The sequence below is a fragment of the Hypanus sabinus genome, chromosome 1 (assembly GCF_030144855.1).
Source record: "Hypanus sabinus isolate sHypSab1 chromosome 1, sHypSab1.hap1, whole genome shotgun sequence".
Lineage (NCBI taxonomy): Eukaryota > Metazoa > Chordata > Chondrichthyes > Myliobatiformes > Dasyatidae > Hypanus > Hypanus sabinus.
In genome coordinates, this window is record NC_082706.1 from 22,031,717 (window position 1) to 22,054,775 (window position 23,059).

Genomic DNA, 23,059 nt, shown 5'->3' on the forward strand with positions numbered 1-23,059 from the left:
TGTGACAGATTGGAAGGCATGAAACAATAAAAGAAACATAAAGAGACAGCACAAGCCAAAGGGGATAAGTAGCAGAAGAAGTAAAAAGGTTATATAAGGTATATCATGGGATTAGTTGAATCATTCTCCAAAAATGATGAATCCAGAAAACTAAGACATGTCTACTGAAAAGATGGCACACTGTTTCTTCGATTATCATTCTAAATGAAAGAAAAAGTGTAAGAGAGGTAGAAATACAATGAATTTTATTCACAATATTGTGTTGTCTGAAGGATATAGGTCCCAAATCTAATACACGACTGAATATTGACAACAGGTAGATTCTAAATCTAATGCTCAACTATATACATATTGACAACAGGCAGAGTTACTTGATAGTCCTTCCAAGAATATAGTACGAATGATTTGCATTTGCATCTGCTATAACATAATTAAGAGCAAATTGGACTACAATATGGCTAAATAAGCAACAAATGTTGATAAGTCAGCCCATTAGTGATGAACTTTATGATCCAAAGCCAATAGGAAACTTTTATTATTTTGGGCACTCTGCCAAGCAAGATACTACATATTGTTGATTGCCTATTGCCACTGTGAACAACATTTCCTCTAATTTTTTAAATATATATATAGCCGCACAGACCAACCATTGCTCTGAGTAGGAAATTTTTACATGGCCTGGAAGCTGTTTAAAATCTTTTTTTTTCTAATATGGAAATCAAACAAACAAAAACCACAAATCACAACACAAGTAAACAATGTCAGCCAGTCAAAACAACTGACAGGCAGAATGGCAAATGTATAATGCTTTGACTAGACGGCATTGCTGTTTATTGGGGTGGCAGCTTATTAATAATGAGCTACTGACTTCCATTCTGTGTTTATTGTTACAATTTGTAACAGTGTTGTAACTTGAAACACTGACAATGTAAATATGTTGATGCTCTAAAATGTTTCAAAGTACATTTATTATTTAGAAAATTTATAGATTATATTCATTAACACATAATTAATAGCATAATTTCAAAATTCTAAGAACATTACATAAAAGAAAATTCCAGCTGCAAAGGCTATGCGCACAGGAGCATTCGATTAGTGTGGCCATGCACACATGTTGCTGAGGGGGAATAATGGAGATCAACCTTCTGGGTTATAAAACAAAATCTGACCTTTAAATTACATGGTTTTTAACACGGGCAATCAATAATGGAGAAACTTTTGTCAATTTTGTTACTGACAGTAAAGAATTTCAAAAGAACTAAGTCAAAGAGTATGTGGAGAGTATATTTCAATCACTATATAATCTCTCTGAAAAGATAAAGAAGCCATTGTGGTGGCTTTGAGCCTCCAGAGGGCCTGTTGTCTATGACCTTTACACATGGAGTCAACTTCCACTGTATTTAGGTAGAACATTGCATCCTGAATTCAAAGAGAAAGCTTTTTATTGCCACCCTATTTGAGAATTATTTTAAATTCATGGCCACCTGTTCATTAAAAGGAACAGCTTTTCTACAATTCCTTTCTCAACCCTTCAAAAATGTGAGGGTATATCTTATGGAATTCCTTCGTGATTCCAAGCAGCTCAGTGTCAACCCTTCCAACCTTTGCTCCTCAAGAATCACTGGAGTTTGAGGAGCAGAAACATCAAAATGAAGCAAATAGAGCAAACAGTCTGCTCTATAAAATGTAATTCCAAACAGTGGGCTTCATGTCCATATTTCTCTGCAACAGCGAGAGAGGCCATTCAGCTCATCAGGTCTCTGCCACCAGAAAGAACAACCCCATTCCCCCACTAATTTTCCGTGTAGCTTATTCTTCCCATATTCTCATCAGCAACACCCTCCCCGTTTCCACTCACCTACACATTAAGAGCAATTTACAGTGGCCATCTACCTTACTAATTCACATATCTATGGAATCGAAGAAGAAACTAAAACATCCAGCATCAGGACTGGACCATGGTCATACAGCTTACCAGCTGAGCCACTCTGCAATGTCAACCAAGGTAATCCTTCTCTCCCAATACTAAATAAGCCCGTTTCAATTCAAGAATGCAAAATCATGAAAATTTTCAAATTAAACTCAAATTTATACCCTGACATGGAAAATAAATGTTTAGTCTAAAATTAACCCTCAGTTATGCTAATTGCACCTAGCTTTATATTGTGTGCCACAATAAGTATATTTAAGAATGTAATGGTGCCTTCCATTATGCTTTGGTGGAGAATATGCATTTCATGGGCTATATTTTCTTGTTTGAGGATATGGCAGAAAGTGAAAAAGATTCAATGTTCTTAGTTACACATACAAAATCCTGAAGGAACTCAGCAGATCAGGCCACGTCTATGGAGATGAATAAACAGTTGATGTTTCGGGTGAGACCCTTCATCAGGACTTATGATGACTCATTTCCTAATGTTCTACCATTCAATGTTTTAACTGATTGTAATTTCCCTGTGTTCTAAGAAATGCAGATTTGATTTAAAACAACAATGAAGTACTTTATTTTTGTTTACCTCAATGAAGTGCTAATCTACTTAGCAAGTGGTAATAATTTGGAAAATGGGTAGCCCGGTGACTGATGGTTCAGTTGAGTTGTTCTCTGATCTTGGCAACCCTAACCCTAACATTTGCAAATGTTTCATCAACATATGAGAAAACATCATCAGTATGCTTTTAATTGTAGCATGTCCTTCGAATGCTTGGTCTTCATACACTTCTGAGTTTCTGTAATGAGGACCAATCAACTGGTTGATAAGAATACAGTTGTGGCTCAGAGGACACCACAATGATGTCTCCTCGCATGGTGAGGAAACATTAGCAAGTATGTTGGCAAGTAGCAAGTAGACTTTTAATGTTATAAAATAAAAGTTACAAAATGAAGCAACACCTTATAGGCCAACAATGAAACTGCCTAAAGAAATTTTGATGATACGCTGCATGTATCTACTAACAGTGGTATCCTTGAGTTCCCTAAAGGATTTTACAGCCAACTTCCTTTGTTCTATAGGCATATACATCCATCAGTTTAAACATTGAAAAAATGCACAAACATCAGTTTAGAAAAAAATACCCATTTTAACCATATTGATCAGAATTCCAAAAGTAAATTACTTCAGGTACCATATATCTGAAATAAAACTGTAAGTATCCCACTCTTTAAAATATGTTATTGGCCCTTTTACATCCATCAATCACAGTAGATTTTAACAGCGTAGGTCACCAAATCAGTAGCTTTGATAGTCCAGTGTAATACTGAGGGAGAATTGCATAGCCGGATAACTTTACACATTCAGAGCCAAATCAGAATTACAGCTATAACCTTCTGATTCCAAAGCAATTGCTGCCGTACAAACACTAGAACACCAACATCACTTAAACATCAAGTTCATGCACTCATCAATTGTAAGCAATGTTTTTCTCACATTTTGGTATATCTTTTAGTTAATCATTAGTTCAGAAAAATACAACTTCATCAAAAATGAGAGCAGAGCTTGGCAAGAAAAATTCTACACTAAAGACCAGTTGGTCCTACAGGCGCTTAAGGAAGCTGGAAACTTGCATTGTCATTGCACAAACATGAAAATAATCTGCAGATGGCGGAAATCCAAAGCAACACACACAAAATGCTGGAGTAACTCAGCAGGCCAGGCAGCAACTATGGGAAAAAAAAAGTACTGTCAATGTTTCAGGCTGTGACGTTTCCTCAGGACTGGAAAAAAAGATAAGAAGTCAGAGCAAGAAGGTGGGGGGGGTGGGAGAGGAAGGGAGGAATTAGTACAAGGTGGTAGGTGGTAGGTGAAACCAGGAGAGCGGCAGGGGTGAAGTAAAGAGCTGGGAAGTTGATTGGTGGAAGAGATAAAGGGCTGGAGAAGGGGTAATCTGACAGGAGAGGTTAGAAGGCCATGGAAGAAAGGGAAGGAGGAGGAGCACCAGAGGGAGGTGATAGGCAGGTAAGAGAGGGAAACAGGAATGGGGAATGGTGAAGGAACAGGGAGGACAATTACCGGAAGTTAGAGAAATCAATGTTAATGCCATCAGGTTGGAAGCTACCCAGGTGGAATATAAGGTGCTACTCCTCCAGCCTGATTGCAGCAGTAGAGGAGGCCATGGAATGATATGACAGACTGTCATTGCACATCCTACTTTCCACTAGTGAGTGCACACCAAAAATCATGGCCACAAAGTGTGCTACATAAATGCAAGTCTTTTTTTTTAACGTCTTTCAGAAACACCTGAGAACACTTTGTGGGCAACCAATTAATATCTGCAAAAGAAAGCAAAACTAAAACATCAGAATGCACAAACAATTAAATACTTAAACAGCACAAACTGCTAAGCTTCTCAGTAACATTCCCAGCAGTATCAATTTTTTTTCTCCTAGCTTTTTTACTCCTAGCTTTAAATAATGACCTTATGGTGTTGAGGTTCCACACTCATGCCAAACAACAAAGTATCAAGCTAAGAAAGGAAAGCCTCCATTGAATTCCTCACTCATTTGTTTCATGTAAATGTTTTGCAAAACTACATTAGATTCATGGCATTTCCAGAACAGAGAAACAGAGGGAACTTAAAGGTAGGGGTGACAAGGAGTAGTTAATGTATAGAGGTGATCTCAATAATAACACTTCACATTTAAGAAGAACCTGTAACACAAAAAAACAACAATGTTATTACAAATAGAAATATAAAAATGAGCTGTGGAATCAGAGAAAAGGGAAAAAAAACTAGTGTCTTAAAAATGGTCTTTCTGAAGGAAAGTAACAAAGGAGACTTGTTAGAGAAGTTAGAGAAGTCGATGTTCATGCCATCAGGTGGGAGGCTACCTACATGGAATATGAGGTGTTGCTTCTCAAATCTGAGAGTGGCCTCATTACAGCAGTAGAAGAGGCCAAGAATTGATACGTTGGAATATAACTGGAGACTGGAATTGAAATGGTTGACCACCGGGAAATCCTGTTGGCTGTGGACAGAGTGAAGGTGCTCGACAAAGTGGTCTCCCAATCACATCAAGTCTCAGTGACGCAGAGGAGATCAAACGAGATGCACTGGATGCAGTGCACAACCCCAACAGACTGGGAGGTGAAGTGTATGGGCTCACTTGGAAGGATTGTTTGGGACCCTGAATAGAGGTGAGGGAGAAGGTGAATGGGCAGGTGTAGCACTTCTTTCACTTGCAGGAATAAGTGCCAAGAGGGAGATCAGTGCAGAAGGATGAATGGATGGGAGGGAATCATGGAGAATCACGAAGAGAGTGATCCCAGCAAAAATTGGAGAGTGGGGGTGAGGTAAAGATGTATTTGGTGTTTGGATCCCATTGTAGATGGTGGAAGTCATGGATGATGATGTGCTGGGTGTGGAGGCTCACGTGGTGGCAGATAAAGAGGAACCCTATCCCTGTTAAGTTAGTGGGCAGATAGGGTGAAGGCAGATGTCTTTGAAATGGAGGAAATGTGGGTGAGGATGCATCAACAGTGGAGGAAGGGAAACCCCATTCTTTGAAGAAGGAGATCTCTGATGTTCTGAAAAGGAAAGTCCCATCCTCAGAACTGGAAAGAAAAAGCATCATCATCAGAACAGATGTGCCAGAGGTAGAGGAACTGAAAAAAGGGAAGGGCATTTTTTACCAATGACAAGATGAGAAGAAGTACTGTCAAGATAGATGTGAGAGTCAGTAGAATTATAAAAGATATCAGTAGACAAAAGACAGGACTTTAAATGTGTAGCTGGATTTCAAAATAAGCCTCCAAGCACTGATAGCTATGAGATAATTTGCCAATAACAGCTTTTTAGATGACTTGGTATTTGCAGAGGATAAAAAAAAATTTAGGAAAGCAAGTCATAATGGCATAAGACTAGAGGAAACTGAGGCATAAATGAGATTTTCAGCATTCGTTGAGCTATAGGAGGACAGAATCTGGTGATGCAATAGAGATGGAATTAAGAAGTGTGATGACAGACCTAAGTAGGGATAGTTAGGACCCAAGTGCTGGAGTATCCAAGACTAGAATTGAGACACGATACAAGAATACACGAACAAGAACAGGGTTCTAAACTAGATGCTAGACAAGAATCCAAAGTAGAGCTGACGATTGAGCACCAAATCCCAGTTCAGCCACTCTTTAAATATTAAAATCCTGGCACCAAAACATGGCCACCAATTAGCAGGGCAGGCCTAAATCTTTAAAGGGGCTGCACCAGCTATCGGTATTCTGGAGAGTCAGAACATCTAAACCGTAGAAGGTGGCACAGTTAGGTACATATCATAACAGGAAGTCCTTAGTGATGGTGCAGGTCATAGATCAAAGCTCAATTCAAGGTCAAATATAAGGTAAAAGTTGCAAAAGTTTCATTTGGCTTCAAACAGACATCAGAAAGAGGGGTAGAATCGGTGGCCAAGATTAAATTTTACTTAAAACTTGGAGCCTTAAGTCCTGGATTGAGATATTGATTTATTTTGTAATATACATCAAGTCAAGTCGCCTTTTATTGTCATTTCGACCATAAATTGCTGGTTCATTAAAACAACAGTAAAAACAAAACAACGTTCCTCTAGGACATGGTGCTACATGAAACAACACAAAACTACACTAGACTATGTGAGACAACTCAAGGCTACACTAGACTACATAAAACAACACAAAAACTGCACTAGACTACAGACCTACACAGGACTATATAAAGTGCACAAAACAGTGCAGGGCAGTACAATAATTAATTAATAAATAATAAACAAGACAATAGGCACAGAAGAGGCACAATATTATATTTCAATATAATAATAAATGATGTAGACGTCAGTCTAGACTCTGGGTATTGAGGAGTCTGATAGCTTGGGGGAAGAAACTGACACAGTCTGGTCGTGAGAGCCCGAATGCTTTGGTACCTTTTCCCAGATGGCAGGAGGGAGAAGAGTTTGTATGAGGGGTGTGTGGGGTCCTTCACAATGCTGTTAGCTTTGTGGGTGCAGCATGTGGTGTAAATGTCTGTAATGGTGGGAAGAGAGACCCTGATGATCTTCTCAGCTGACCTTACTATCCAATGCAGGGTCTTGTGATCCGAGATGGTGCAATTCCTGAACCAGGCAGTGATGCAGCTGCTCAGGATGCTCTCAATACATCCTCTGTAGAACGCAGTGAGGATGGGGGTTGGGAGATGGACTTTCCTCAGCCTTCGCAGAAAGTAGAGATGTTGCTGGGCTTTCTTGGCTATGGAGCTGGTGTTGAGGGACCAAGTGAGATTCTCCACCAGGTGAACACCAAGAATTTTGGTGCTCTTAACGATCTCTACCGAGAAGCTGTCAATGTTCAGTGGAGAGTGGTCACTTTGTGCTCTCCTGAAGTCAACAACCAACTTTTTTTTCCCCTCTCTGCCCCTCTCACAATCACTCCTTGCTTGTTCTCTATCTCCCTGTGGTGCTCCCCTCCCCATTTCATTCTCCCTAGACCTCCTGTCCCATGATCCTTTCCCTTCTCCAGCTGTCTATCCCTTTTGCCAATCACCTTTCCAGCTCTTGGCTTCACCCCTCCCCCTCCTGTCTTCTCCTATCATTTTGGATTCCCCCCCCCCCGCCCACTTTCCAATCTCTTACTATCTTTTCTTTCATTTAGTCCTGACGAAAGGTCTCGGCCCGAAACATAGACTGTACTTCTTCCTATAGATGCTGCCTGGCCTGCTGCGTTCCACCAACATTTTGTGTGTATAACCAACTCTTTTGCTTTGTATAAGACAATATAATTATTGGTGTAGTTACATTATAATGTACTGGACAATACAGTGCCCACAAAGTATCAAAGTCAATATTCACTGTATTACATAGTCTTTGTTTCATAATCACTATGATCTTCAAAGCATAAACAGCTTCACTGAGGAACTACGATCAGCTTTACAATAATACATCTTCCCTGTGAGATAGAGATAGGTTGTTATAGGCACATTCATGTAACTAGAATTTATGTTAGCTGATTATTTTACTACAGGGTGAACCGGGATGTTTACAGCATACAAACCGTAACAACCAAACCTGGAATTTTAGTGAATATAAATGAGATACAAAGGTGAAGGAATCAATTAAGAGATGGTTTCATTTGACATGAAAGGGAGAAATACAACAATAACTTGCTTTTGCATAGTAGCTTTTAAAAAGACAAAACCTTGTGTCCATATCCTTGAGTACTCAGTAACTGATAGGATTGGCCTATGGTAATGTCAACCATGAAAAAAATAGCAGACAGAAATCTAGTAAAAGGCAGTGGCTTGGCAAGGTATCCAAGCCACAGACAAATAATTTCCATTCATAGTCATCTTTCACAACAGATTTTATGACCTAGGTCAGTAACAGTAAACCTGATTCTGTTTCTGAATATACAGCACTGTGCAAACTTCATATAGCTAGGGTGCCTAAGAGTTCTGCATGGTACTACAGTAATTTCATATGTTGCACTGTACTGTTGCCACAATAAAACAAATTTCATAACATATGCGAGTGATGATAAACCTGATTCTGATATGGGTCTCTACTGTGGCCTAAGAGTGGGAAGGGGGCAGGGAGAGGAATATCGTGGTTCAGAAAAGGGGAAGGGAGGGGGGAGGGAGTGACAAGCACCAGAGGGCCATTCTGTAAAAAATCAATAAGTCATCTTTTTGGAATCAAATGACCTTGCCTAGTGTCTCAGGGCTGGGTGTGTCTGCACCAGTGCCACCCCCACCCCTGGCATTCCTTCTCTGTCCTCTGTCCCAAACCCCTCCAGCAGTGCTCCACCGTCCCCAATATCTTTTGCTCTAGCCAGATTTACAAACTCGCTTTTCACTCCATGTTGACAAATACAGTACTATGCAAACGTTTTGTGCACCCTATGTACAGTATATATATACACACATACACACACACACACATGACTTTTGCACAGTACTGTAACCTGAGCATTCTTACCAGCATGCTTTTGAAGACAAAAACTTTCATTTCAATTCAACCAGGTAATTGAATCTAGAACAATTCATTCCTCCTGATCCACAATGGAGCCTTCTGCTTTTGGAAATGTTATTTGTTAGTGATATCCACAACTTCTCTCAAAACTCCAGGGTGCAGGCCTGGGCAGGGTTGTATAGGAGACCGGCAGTTGCCCAAGCTGCAGGCCTTCCCTTCTCCATGCCACCGATGTTGTCCAAGGGAAGGGCACTAGGACCCATACAGCTTGGCACCGGTGTCTTTGCAGAGCAAAGTGTTGTTAAGTGCCTTGCTCAAGGACTCAAACACAGCTGAGGCTCGAACCAGTGACCTTCAGGTTACTAGTCTGATGCCTTGCCCACTAGGCCATGCGCCAACACTTTTAAAGAATGGAAGAAGAATCAAAACAGAGGATGGTATGCTCTTAAAGCAAGTTGGTGTAATCTTCAATGCAGAAGGGAAAAGTTAATCCAATAGAAACTTTAATGGGCATATACACTTCTGAAAGGAATTATTGCATGAGTATAGAACAAGTGCAGAAAGATTGAACTAATTAGGCATTTTTTTCCAAAGATCTAACAAAGTAGCCTCATCCTTGATTTTTCTTTTATAATTCATGATTACTGATCTTGGTAGATACTAGCAGGACAAAAATGAGGTGTCCAAACAGTATTCACTTCTGACAGTCCAATCCCTCTGATTCAGAGTAAACATGTCTTTTTTAGTTTACCAATACTAAAACATTGATTGTTTGACTTATTCTCACTTCAGCATAGGATAATTCAAATCCCTATCCCTTTCTTGCCCTCTGGAGGTTGTTTCAGGAGGACGCAGCCAAACCTGAGATACGTGGATTGGTTAGGAGAATAGTCCAAATCTGAACTGACAATACCCTGTAGCCCTCGCACAGTAGAATTCGACTAATGTGGCAAAGAGACGTTGAAGGGTAAATTGATTGAATAAGAAACCTCGTGTTTGTTAATTACCTCCACAGTCGTCAGTGCCAGTGCCAAGCGTTGCTTAATCATTGTTGGTCTTTCAAGGCATGCATTAAAGTGACGGCTTTATCATTGCAAAGTTGAGATAAAATACGTAATTAGTCCTCAACAACAAAAAAAAACGGCCTTGTAAGCAAAATAAAAGTACCCTGAAACCCATTTTCCCCTTTATCAACACCGGTCATGAGAAAGTAAATGGTTGAAGTGATGCCACTCATATCACATTTTCCCCTCGATTTCACTGTGGAGCTCGCCCGTTCAAAGCATTGCTACCCTGCAACTTGCCCATTAAGAACACCTTTCATTGTTAAGTTAAATTTTAAGTTGATGTATGAAAAAGCTCTTTTGATTTCCATTGATCTCCGAGAAGGCTAATGATTGGGTAGGAACGAACAATAAATAAAGTTGATTCTGGTGAAACGGAGAGAAAGACAGCCTCGACTAAGAAACAGACGGATTGACAATGCGTTAATATTTCCACAGTTGATCGACAAAAGTTGTCACTTCTGGACCAACTGGGTCCTGGCAACAACCTCAATGATTACAAATCGAATTAATTAAAAATATCTCAAATCAAACGAGCTTAGCAAAGTTTTTTTTTCCCTTTTGCCCACTTTGCTAATGGCAACGACAGTGCTAATTATTATTGACAATTGCAATGAGTCTTTATGTTATCAGTCCAAAGTACGCACAGAAGCGGCCACTAACTGCAACTTCTCAAAAGTTGACAATTCCCTTCGGTGGAGATTTAACACAATGTAGCGCTGGACAAAGAAAGTAAAACAATACTCACTTGTCCAAAACAAAGTACAGGTCAAATCCTCCATAGCAAGAAGGACCCCCATCGTTCACCGCACTCTTAACACTGCACAGAAAGAAAAGTATTCCAACCAAGAAGCATTTGATTATTGCCTCGAAAGAGCATGGCTTTGAGCATGCCATTATTTCCACAAAGAGAAGACGATCAACAAAAGAGGAAGCAACGAGAAGTGTTTCTGCAAGTTTTCACCATCAGGGTTGCTACGTCAGCCCCGAGCATCAAGTTGAACAGGCGTCAGATATCTTCCACTCTCCTTATGCTCGGAGTGTAGTTTTCACACAAAGCAGACCGACTGAAAACTGAGTTGGCAGAATGCTTCCTCGGAACAGGACACACACGGAAGCTCACGGGTGCAGCATAACAAACGTTTTGCAGACTTCCCACAAAGTTTCTTAAAATGAAGCAAACCACGGGGATTTAAGTGAGAAAGAGGGGGTCGAGATTTGAGGCTTCACCTAGAACGCCGCCGAGTGGCAAAAAGGATTAAACAATAAAAGTCGGCTTCTTCCGTCCCGGGGTGGAACGGCAGAGAGATGAGGTGGGAAAATGGAGAGGAATGGGGAGGGCATGGAGAGTCAGAGAGGAGGGGCTACCTGGGATAGGGAAAGAAGGGGGGCAAGTAGCAGTGAAGTTAACAGCGCAAGGAGGGGGGATGAGCATTGGGGGAGGTTTGAAAGTAGGGGAAACTGAATGAATTCAAGAGGTGGAGAAGACTAAGATTCTAATGGTGTGGTGGCTGAAGATGGGGGCACGGTTAACGATAAAGTAGCGGGCAAAGGATAAATGTCTCTCTCAGCCCATCTGTTTTTGTGTGTCATGATTGTGTCTACGTAAGTGTGTTTATACCACCGAGCTTGGTTTACAAACATCTTGGATTACCTCTTGTTAGTGAACCTAGAAATGTTCTAACAAGGCTCTGGTGTAGCTGATATGGAACAGCCACATCACATTGAAAGAATGCAAAGTAATCTAATTTTTTTTTTAAAAAGCAGAAAATGCTGCTGAGCAGGTCAAGGCAGATCTGTAGAACGAGAAACAGCTAACATTTCCGCTTAAAGTTTTCCCCACCATGTCAGATCAATCACTTTATCATTTTCTGATTCCTCTTTCCCTCTCTGTTAAACAGTAGGGCTGCTGTTAACTACCCTCCAATCTGAACTGGAGTCTAAAAATTGTCAAATAATCACCATTGCATCCACTATTTCCAGGACCACTCCTTAAGTACTCTGGGATGCAGACTATTGGGCCCTGGGGTTCTAATAGCCTTCAAACCCACCACATCGCTAAATAAACTAAACCTCAGCTCTCCCTTCTCACAAGACGCTAGAACATAGATCATGGATCAGTAGAGTACAAGAAGAGACCATTTGGTCCACAATGTTGTGCTGGACCAGCTAAAAAGCAAATCATAACACCCAAATACTAATCCCTCCTACCTACACCATGTCCATATCCCCCCTACCTACACCATGTCCATATCCCTCCATCTTCCTTACATCCATGTGCCTGTCTAAACGTCTCTTAAAAACCTCTAATGTATTTGCCTTACTAGGCAGCTTATTCCAGACATCCGTGACTCTCTGAGTAAAAAACTTAACCCTCACATTACCCTTGAACCTTCCCCTCTCACCTTCAATTCATGCGCTCTAGGATTAGACATTTTAACCCTGGGAAATATGCAATCCTTGTCTACTCTACCTATGCCCCTCATAATCTTATAAACCTCTGTCAGATCTCCTCGGTGCTCCAGAGAGAACAGCCAAGGTTTATCCAGCCTCGCATGATAGCACAGGCCCTCTAAACCAGGCAGCATCCTAGCAAACTTCTGCACCCTCTCCAAAGCCTCAACGTCTTTCCTATAGTGGGGCGACCAGACCTGTATGCAATACTCCAGACAAATGAGAGTTTTATAATGTTCCTGGGAGGTTTTTATATCCTTCTATGCAAAGTCAGGACAGAATATTTGTTGAATTGGCCTGCCATTTCTTTGTTCCCCATTGTAAATGTCCAGTTTCAAATTTCAGTGAAATTATTTTAATAAATTGTGAATAAAAACTAGCTTAAAGAACAGTCGTTGCGAAACATTCATCCTTATTTTTCTTTAAAAACTATCCAGTTGGGCATGTTCTTTATGAAACAAAAACTTTTACCCTAATTCTGTCTGGACTACATGTGACTCTACATCGAGACAAACGTGGATTATCTTGTCACTTCGGGCATTACTTTCTTCAGTGTGTTCTTTATCAGTCATCTCAGTGGAGAATGTGAATGCTGAGAGTACTTTACTAGGACCTGGCATAGACCTGACTGTGTCATAACAATTCTATGCAGTTGAACAGTTGCTTATGAGAAATGTTACAGGAATGAAGAATTACAGTTACTTGGACAGACTGGGGAAGGTGGAGTTATTCTCTTACAGCTGTGGTGTTCAATATCATGAAAGGGGATAAAATAAAGGGAGACTGTTTCAAATGGCTGGAGAGTTCATAAGAAGAGAGTAGAGAGGTAATTTGATTGCCAAAGAATAAGGCAATTGAGGAATTTTGTTTTCACTAAGCAAGTAGTTGGAATTATTTTTTGCAGCATAGCGATATCAGTTTATCCCTAATTGCCCTTGGGAAGGTGATGATGAGGTGTTTGCATGAACTGTTACAATTCATGTGTTGAACATCTTATCACAAATGTTATAGAAAGGGAGTTGAAGGATTTTGACCCAATTATAATGAAGGAATGGCAATATATTTTCTAAGCTGGAAAGAGTTGTTACATGAATTTAAAACTTGAGGTAATGTTTCCCCATATGTCTGGTGGTTTTGTTGTTCTAGACGCAGAGAAAATGCACTGCATGATGGAGTGAAAGGAGCAAATTTAAGAGCAGCCAAGAGGAAAAGTGAATAAATACTTGAAGAAGGAAATAGAGGAGTGAGTTGGAATAATTGAACTGATCTTTGAATGATTCAGTTTAGAATCAGGGTTGAATGACTTCCTTTTATGATTGGTAATCTATAATTCTAAATAAGTGATTGAAACTGTTGAAAATTATTTCAGGAATTTAGCCAAAGGGGCAAAAATATCTCAGTAGTTTAGATACAGATTCAGATCTTGTTGTTGAAGCATGGTGTGTCTTGCAACCCACTAACAAGTCCATGGCTTGTTCTGAAGTATGAGATGTCACATAGAACAGTACAGCACAGGAACAGACCATTCAGCCCACAATACCAGCTAAAAAGTGAATTTTAAAAAACCTAAAAAGGAATCCCTTCTACCTACCTACACAATATCCAATAGTCCTCACACTCATGTGCCTATCTGAACATTTCTTAAAAGCCTGTAATGTATTTGCCTCTACCCCCACAGCAGGCATCCACCACTTTCTGAATAAAAAACTTAATTCTCATATCCCCTTTGAATCTACGCCCTCCCACCTTCAATGCGTGCCCTCTGGTATTAGACAAGTCAAGTCAACTTGTATTGTCATTTCGACAATAACTGCTGGTACAGTGCAGAGTAAAAATGAGACAACGTTTTTCAGGACCATGGTGTTACATGACACAGTACAAAAAACTAGACTGAACTAGGTAATTAAAAAAAAAACACAGAGAAAGCTACTCTAGATTACAGACCTACACTGGACCGCATAAAGTGCACAAAAACAGTGCAGGCATTACAATAAATAATAAACAGGACAGTAGGGCAAGGTTTCAGTCCAGCCTCTGGGTATTGAGGAGTCTGATAGCTTGGGGGAAGAAACTGTCTGGTCATGAGAGCCCGAATGCTTCGGAGCCTTTTCCCAGACGGCAGGAGGGAGAAGAGATTGTATGAGGGGTGCAAGGGGTCCTTCATAATGCTGTTTCCTTTGTGGATGTAGCGTGTACTGTAAATGTCCGTGATGGCAGGAAGAGAGACCCCGATGATCTTCTCAGCTGACCTCACTATCCGCTGGAGGGTCTTGCGATCTGAGATGGAGCAATTTCCGAAGCAGTTAGTGATGCAGTCGCTCAGGATGCTCTCAATACAAACCCTGTAGAATGTGATGAGGATGGGGGGGGGTGGGAGATGGACTTTCCTCAGCCTTCACAAAAAATAGAGACACTGCTGGTCTTTCTTTGCTATGGAGCTGGTGTTGAGGGACAAGGTGAGATTCTCCGTCAGGTGAACACCAAGAAATTTGGTGCTGTTAACCATCTCTACCGAGGAGCTGTCGCTGTTCAGCGGGGAGTGGTCGCTCCGTGCCCTCCTGAGGTCAGCAACCGTCTCTTTTGTTTTGTTCACATTCAGAGACAGGTTGTTGGCTCTGCACCAGTCCGTTAGCCGCTGCACCTCCTCTCTGTAAGCTGACTCATCGTTCTTGCTGATGAGACCCACCACGGTCGTGTCATCGGCGAACTTGATGATATGGTTCGAGCTGTGTGTTGCAGCACAGTCGTGGGTCAGCAGAGTGAACAGCAGTGGACTGAGCATGCAACCCTGGGGAGGCCCCGTGCTCATTGTGATGGTGTTGGAGATGCTGTTCCCGATCCAGACTGACTGAGGTCTCCCAGTCAGGAAGTCTAGTATCCAGTTGCAGAGGGAGGTGTTCAGGCCCAGCAGGCTCAGCTTTCCAATCAGTTTCTGAGGGAAGATTGTGTTGAATGCTGAACTGAAGTCTATGAACAGCATTCAAACGTACGTGTCTATTTTGTCCAGGTGGATTAGGGCCAGCTGGAGGGTGGTGGCAATGGCGTCATCTGTTGAGCGGTTGGGACGGTACGCAAACTGCATGGGGTTCAGTGAGGGGGGCAGCAGGGTCTTGATATGCCTCATGACGAGCCTTTCAAAACACTCCTTGATGATGGATGTGAGTGCAATGGGACAGTAGTCATATAGGCAGGACACTGAAGACTTCTTCAGCATGGGGGCGATGGTGGCGGCCTTGAAGCACGTTGGAACAGTGGCGCTGCTCAGGGGGATGTTGAAGATGTCAGTGAGAACATCTGCTAGCTGGTCTGCACATCCTCTGAGCACTCTACTAGGGATGTTGTCTGGTCCAGCAGCCTTCCGTGGGTTGACCCTGCACAGGGTTCTTTTCACATCAGCCACGGTGAGACACACCACTAGGTCATTTATAGGAGGGGTGGACTTCCTCGCCGCCATGTCATTTTCCGCCTCAAACTGGGCGTAGAAGTTGTTCAGCGCATTTGGGAGGGAAGCATCACCTGCACAGTCAGGTGATGTTGTCTTGTAATTGGTGATGTCCTGGATGCCCTTCCACATGCGCCGCGTGTCGCCGTTGTCCTGGAAGTGGCTGTGGATTAGCTGGGCATGTGCACGCTTTGCCTCTCTGATGGCTCGGGACAGTTTGGCCTTTGCTGTTGTTAGAGCTGCCTTGTAACCTGCTCTGAAGGCGGAGTCACGGGACCTCAGCAGCGCACGCACCTCTGCGGTCATCCATGGCTTCTCGTTGGCATGTATAGTGATGGTCTTGGACAGAGTAACATCATCAATGCACTTGCTGATGTAGCTGGTCACTGATGCTGTGTACTCCTCTAAGTTGGTAGAGTCGCCATCGGTTGCGGCCTCCCTGAACATGTGCCAGTCAGTGTGCTCAAAGCAGTCTTGAAGAGCAGAGATGGCTCCTGCTGACCAGGTTTTCACCTGCTTTTGAACTGGTCTGGAGCGCCTGATGAGCAGTCTGTATGCTGGGATTAGCATAACAGTAATGTGATCTGAGTATCCGAGGTGAGGGCAGGGCTCTGCCCGGTACACTTCAGGGATGTTTGTGTAAACCAGGCCCAATACGTTCTCCCCCCTCGTTGCGAAGTCCGCATACTGATGGGATTTGGGGAGCACTAACTTAAGGTTCACGTGGTTAAAATCACTGGCGACAATAAACAGACCATCAGGATGTGTGTTCTGCAGTTCGCTAATAGCCCCGCACAGTTCGCAGAGCGCCTCCTTAGCATTAGTGCTGGGGGAATTGTAGACACTGAATATAAGGACAGAGGTGAATTCCCATGGCAAATAAAATGGTCTGCATCGAACTGCCACAAACTCCACTAACGATGAGCAGTGTCTGGAAACCAGCACAGAGTTCCTACACCATTCCGTGTTGATGTAAACACATAAGCCACCACCACGAGTCTTACCGGAGACAGCTGCATCTCTGTCCGAATGAAACAAAGCTAGCCCATCTAGCTGGATGGCAGCATCCGAAATCCCATCAGTGAGCCATGTCTCTGTGAAGACAAACGCGGAGCAAACTCTGTACTCCCGTCGAGTATTACGTTGGAGTCGGACGTAGTCCATTTTATTGTCCAGGGAGCTGACATTGGAGAGCAGAATGGTTGGGAGAGCCGGCCGGCTAGGGTTTGCTTTGAGGGTTTGTGAAGGTTTGTTTTTGGGCGATCTCTGTATTGCAGTAGTATCTGGCGATGGTAGATAGCTGCTGTGTTATTCATGTGCTCTAATCGAAAATTGTGTATCAAACTTAAAATAGAAAATTAACTTAAAGTAACACCAGGTCTGAAAGGCTGCTGCCACCATGCCACGCTGCCTCGTGGTTATAAAGATAATCAAGAAATGGTTGAGTATAATCATCAGCTTGTTGTGTTAATTTAGTAGATTTGTTGGAAACAGTTGGCACCAAAGTAGATCTTTCAGTACTTCAATAAAGTTGTGGAATTGTTATGGCGTTGAAGAAAGCTATTTGACTGAGTTTATGCCATCTTCTACTTGCACAAAAAATACAATATAAAGTCCTGTGCCCTTATGAACATATGGAAAGAGACAGAAAAGGAAAGATGGAAAGGGCAATTTTAGGAGTGGTGAATTGCAGATGCTGGAAGCCATAAGAAAGTGCTTGAACTATTCAGATCAAACAGCATCTGCAAAGATAGCTAATTCAGTATTTCAACTAAGTGGTCTTTCATGGAGAATGATTTGTCGATCAATCATACACATTGGGGAAGTGAAGGAAACTGAAAGGAGAAATAATGTCAAATCATTCATTTGCCTGAGTTTGAGGGCAACTTGGACACCTTTCTTCATATCTAATTAGTGAAAGGTTATAAGACCATGGCAGATCAGCATGAGAAGGAGAGAACCTAGGTGAGTGATGCTGCACAAACCAGCCTTTTTTTTTGCAGACTGAAGTCAATACATCTTGTCAGATCTTAGCACACAGATACTACACTTCATCATGTGCAGGAGATCATCTGAGAACTAGGAGATATATATTACAGAAAAAGCAAGGGTTAAAAAAATTGAAAAAAGTATTTGGAGAGGAGGCAATTTGAAAACAGGCTTGAGGGTAGAGGCCATGCCAATGCCAACAAAGCCAATTCTATTTTAAGTGATATCTTACCTACCCACAGAGTTGTAAACGTGGAATGTCTTTTAAAAATGAACTAAAATACAGTAGTATCAATTCTAGGAGCATTCTCAAGAGAATGAGATTAATAACACTCTCAGGGGATGCTGAAGCTGCTGAGGAGACTTGAAGAGAAAAGAAGAATAGCAGCTGATTAGATCATGGTAGACTGTGGATGGTAAAACTGAACCAAAAGACATACAGGAATGAACCAGAGAACCAGTTGAATGCGATTCTCATCAAAGACCACACACTTGGAAAACCCCAAGATTTCATTTCCATCTGTCATTGTGACAGTTCCCAAAAATGAATGATATCTTTGGCATGTTGAATTGAATGATTTTTATTGTCATTATACATTGGCACAATGAAACTCTGTTTGGCTTCCTCTCAGGCAATCAAACAAAGCAGTAGATAAACACAAGACAGTGATAGAAAAGCAGTATTAAATAGATAATTGGCAGAAAATAAGTTGCAGCAGCACCAGTATATCACAGTAATGCACAAAGTGCCGTTAGCGCAAGTATTTGAGTCCTTGTGTGTGCTCACAGTTTCAGTCATTGTTCTGTGGGAGTGGTGTGATGGAGGCCACAGCTCTGGGGTAGAAGCTGTTCCTCAGTCTATTTGCTCTGGCTTTTAGTGTCCTGAACTTATTGCTGGACGGCAGCAGGTCAAACAGGGAGTGGCCGGGGTGTGGGGTGTCTCTGGTTATGCTGATTGCTTTTTTCCTGAGTCTGCTGGAACAAATGGTGTCCAGTCCTGGGAGCTCCATCCTACAATTCGCTGGGCCGCCTTCACCACGCGATGCAGGTCTTGTCACTCAGCAGCTGTGCAGCTAGCATGCCACACTGTGGCGCTGTTGGTCAGGATGGTTTCAATGTTGGGAAAATACAACAAGACACTTACAGCCTTGGCTAGATAACTGTATCTCATCATTAACATTTTATCTCTGGATTAAATTTGATTTATTGGATCCAATATGGCTGCAGACATTTGAAAATATAATCTATGTAGGTATTTTAGTGCTGCACTGGGAGGTGGACAGCATTATTAAGTTTCTGTCTCCTGGATTGATGCAAAATATCCTCTCACACTGTTCAGTGATAAGCAGTATTCAAGAACAAAAGAACAATTTTGATTGAGGTTAGAAACAGCATCAGATGCACATCAACTCTGGCAGGGTTTGCAAGCCACTACTTTCTACAAAGCAAACCCCAATGCTACGAATGACAGTGATGCTTCACTCACAAATGAGCTCAATGCCTGTTATGCACACTTTGAAATGGAGAATAAAACCACAGCTATGAGGATCCCTGCAGCATCTGGTGACCCTGTGATCTCTGTCTTGCAGGCTGAAGTCAGAACATCTTTCAAAAGGGTGAACCCTTGCAAGGCGACAGGCCCCAATGGTGTATCTAGTAGGGCTCTGAAAACCTGTGCCAACCAACTGGTGGGTGTGGCCAAAGACATTTTCAAACTCCCATTGCTACAGGCAGACGTCCCCACCAGGGTGAGCTGCCTTAATGACTGTTGTCCAGTAGCACTCACATCTACAGAGATGAAGTGCTTTGAGAGACTGTTTATGGCTGGAATCAATTACTGTCTAAGCAAGGACCTGGACCCACTGCAATTTACCAATTGCCACAACAGGTCTGCAGTGGATTTGATCTCATTGGTTCTTCATGTAGCCTTGGATCACCCAGACAATACTGATATTTATGTTAGATTGCCATTTATTGACCACAGCTCAGTGTTTAACACAATCATTCCTTTAGTTCTGATTGAAAAGCCCCAGAACCTGGGTTTCTGTACCTCGCTCTGCAACTGGACCCTTGATTTCCTTACTAAGACCACAGTCTGTATGGATCAGAAATAACATCTCCGCCTTGCGTGTTGATCTCCAACAACACTGGTGCACCTCAGGGATGTGGGCTTAGCCTACTGTTCTATTCTTTACACTCTTGGCTGTGTGGCTATGTCTAGCTCAAATGCCATCTATAAGTTTGCTGACAACACAACTATTACTGGCAGAATTTCAGACGGTGATGTGGAGGTGTAAAGGAGTGGATCAACTGTTTGAGTGGTGTCTCAGGAAGAACCTTGCATTCAACATTAGTTAGAGCAAAGAATTGATTGTGAACTTCAAAAAGGGTAAGACAAAGGCACAAACGCCAATTCACATCAAGGGATCAGAAGTGGAAAGAGTGAGCAATTTCAAGTTCCTGGGTGTCAGCGTCTCTGAGAATCTATCCTTGGCCCAGCAAATCAATACAGTTACAAAGCAAGGCACAACAGCAGCAATATTTCATTAGGTGGTTGAGGAGATCTGTTATGTCACCATAGACACTCCTAAATTTCTACAGATTTACAATCCTACAGACCGTATCACCGTCTGGTGCAGTGGAGTGGGCCACTGCACAGGATTGAAATAGGCTGAGTAAGTTGTGAACTTATTCAGCTCCATCAAGGACACTAGCCTTCATAGCATCAAGGACATCCTCATGGAGCGATTCCTCAAAAAGGTGCCACCCATCATTATGGACCCCCATTACCCTCTTCTCATTGCTACCACCTGAAGGCACACATTCAATGATTCAGGAACAGCTCCTTCCCCTCTGCTATCAAATTTCTGAATGGACATTGAACCATGAACACTGCTTCACTACCTTTTTTCTCCTTTTGAGCTGCTGCCACATAACATCAAGTTTTACAACATATGCCAGTGATATTAAACCTGAATCTGAAGTCCTGTTTTTCATAACAGCATTTATCATGTAACTAACATTGAAGAACAAGTTATGATGTGCATTACTTGAGATTTCATGGGACTTGCAATGGGATATAATAAAGTATTTGAGGTGTCAAATGTTAGTTTTTCTTCAGCATTCAGCTCAATGAATGATTGTAGTAATAACAAATAATCAGTACAAGTGCTTCAACTGAATTTTCGCTAGCCTACCATTCTCGTCCTCAGCTAGACTGATGCAGATGGTCAGTTAGATACTGTTTCTAACGGGTCTTCTATTGCACAATGTTCTTCAAAGGCACATCTTTCAACATCTTTACAGTGCGTATAAAAAGGATTTATCCCCCCACAAAAGTTTCATGTTTTATTGTTCTACAACATTGAATCACAGTGGATTTAATTTGGCTTTTTTGACACTGATCAACAGAAAAGACTCTTTCGTGTCAAAATGAAAACAGATCCCTACAAATTGATCTAAATTAATTACAAATATAAAACACAAAATAATACATTACTAAGTATTCAGCCCCTTCAAGTCAGTATTTAGTAGATGCACCTTTGGCAGCAAATACAGTCTTGAGTCAGTGTGGATAGGTCTCTATCAGCTTCGCACATCTGAACACTGCAATTATTCCTCATTCTTCTTTACAAAACTGCTCAAGCTCTCTAGGATTGCATAGGGATCATGAGTGAACAAATGTTTTTGAGTCCAGCCACAAATTCTCGATTGGATTGAAGTCCAGACTCTGACTTGGCCACTCTAGGACATTAACTTTTTTGTTTTTAAGCTATTCCTATGTAGCTTTAGCTTTATGTTTGGGGTCATCATCTTGCCGGAAAATAGATCTTCTCCCAAATCACAGTTCTCTTGAAGACTGCATCAGGATGTCCCTGTATTTTGCTGCATTCATTTTAGCCTCTACCTTCACACGCCTTCCAGGACCACCATGCTTCATGGTAGGGATGGTGTGCTTTTGATGATGCATGATGTTTGGCTTAAGCCAAACATAGCACTTAGTCTGAAGGCCAAAAAGCTCAATTTTGGTTTCATCAGACCATAGACACTTATTCCAGCTGACTTCAATGTCTCCCACATGCCTTCTGGCAAATTCTAGCCAAGATTTCATGTGAGTTTTTTCAACTGTGGCTTCTCCTTGCCACCCTCCCATAAAGCTGCAACTGGTGAAGTACCCGGGCAATAGTTGTTGTATGCAGTCTCTCCCATCGCAGCCACCGAAACTTGTAACTTCTCCAGAGTTGTCGGAGGTCTCCTGGTTGCCTCATGCACTAGTTCCTTTGTTGCATGGCCACTCAGTTTTTGAGAACAGCCTGCCCTAGTTAGATTTGTAGCTGTGCCATATTCTTTCCATCTCTTGGTGACTGACTTACCGTACTCCAAGAGCTATTCAGTGACTTAGAAATTTTCTTGTATCCATCTCCTGACTTGTGTTTTTCAATAACCTTTTTGTGGTGTTGTTTGGAGTGTTCTTTTGGCTTCATGGTGTAATTATTGCCAGGATTCTGACTCACCAGCAGTTGAACCTTCCAAATACTGTTTTTTTTTACTACAATCAGTGCACCTTGACTGCACACAGGTCTCCAGAAACAGATCTCATAATTATGTGACTTCTAAAACCAATTGGCTGCACCAGTGATAATTTGGTGTGTCATATTAAAGGGGGGCAAGTGGTGAATACTCATGCAATCAATTATTTTGTGTTCTATATTTGTAATTAATATAGTTTTCTTTGTAAAGATCTGTTTCCACTTTGACATGAAAGAGACTTTTTTTGTTGATCAGTGTCAAAAAAGCCAAATTAATGTGATTTAATGTTGTAAAACAATAAAACATGAAAACTTCCAAGGGGGGGGGGGTGAATACTTTTTATAGGCACAGCACAGATAACTTGCTTCCTTCTACTGTAATAAGTCCTAACGTAACTATTTTTTGTGGGATATATATTTCGTAGTTGCCACAGACTTGGTGGGCCAAAGGGATTTTTCTGTGCTGTGTGACTCAATGAAAGTGAAGCAAATGATCGGATTTGTTGTACCACCACTTCTTCATTTTCATGATCCAGCTATTCTGGAGTTGTGCTGGAGAGCTGAGTGCCAAAATTCAATTTTCTTTTTTTCCCTTCTTTTATTGCATGTTAGTGGAGAGATTTATGAAATATTGTTCTTAATTCAACTTTTGCCT

At 41.7% G+C, this 23,059-nt stretch overlaps 1 protein-coding gene across 1 annotated transcript in view; it reads right to left on the minus strand.

The window, feature by feature from the left end:
- The window catches only part of LOC132391497 (anthrax toxin receptor 1-like), a 245,149-nt gene extending 234,189 nt beyond the window's left edge, over positions 1 to 10,960 (minus strand). The window contains exon 1 of the mRNA XM_059964801.1: positions 10,739 to 10,960. Coding sequence (XP_059820784.1) covers positions 10,739 to 10,887 — 149 coding nt within the window. The 5' untranslated portion in view covers positions 10,888 to 10,960. The remainder of the gene's footprint in view (positions 1 to 10,738) is intronic.
- Between the last annotated feature and the right edge of the window lie 12,099 nt (positions 10,961 to 23,059).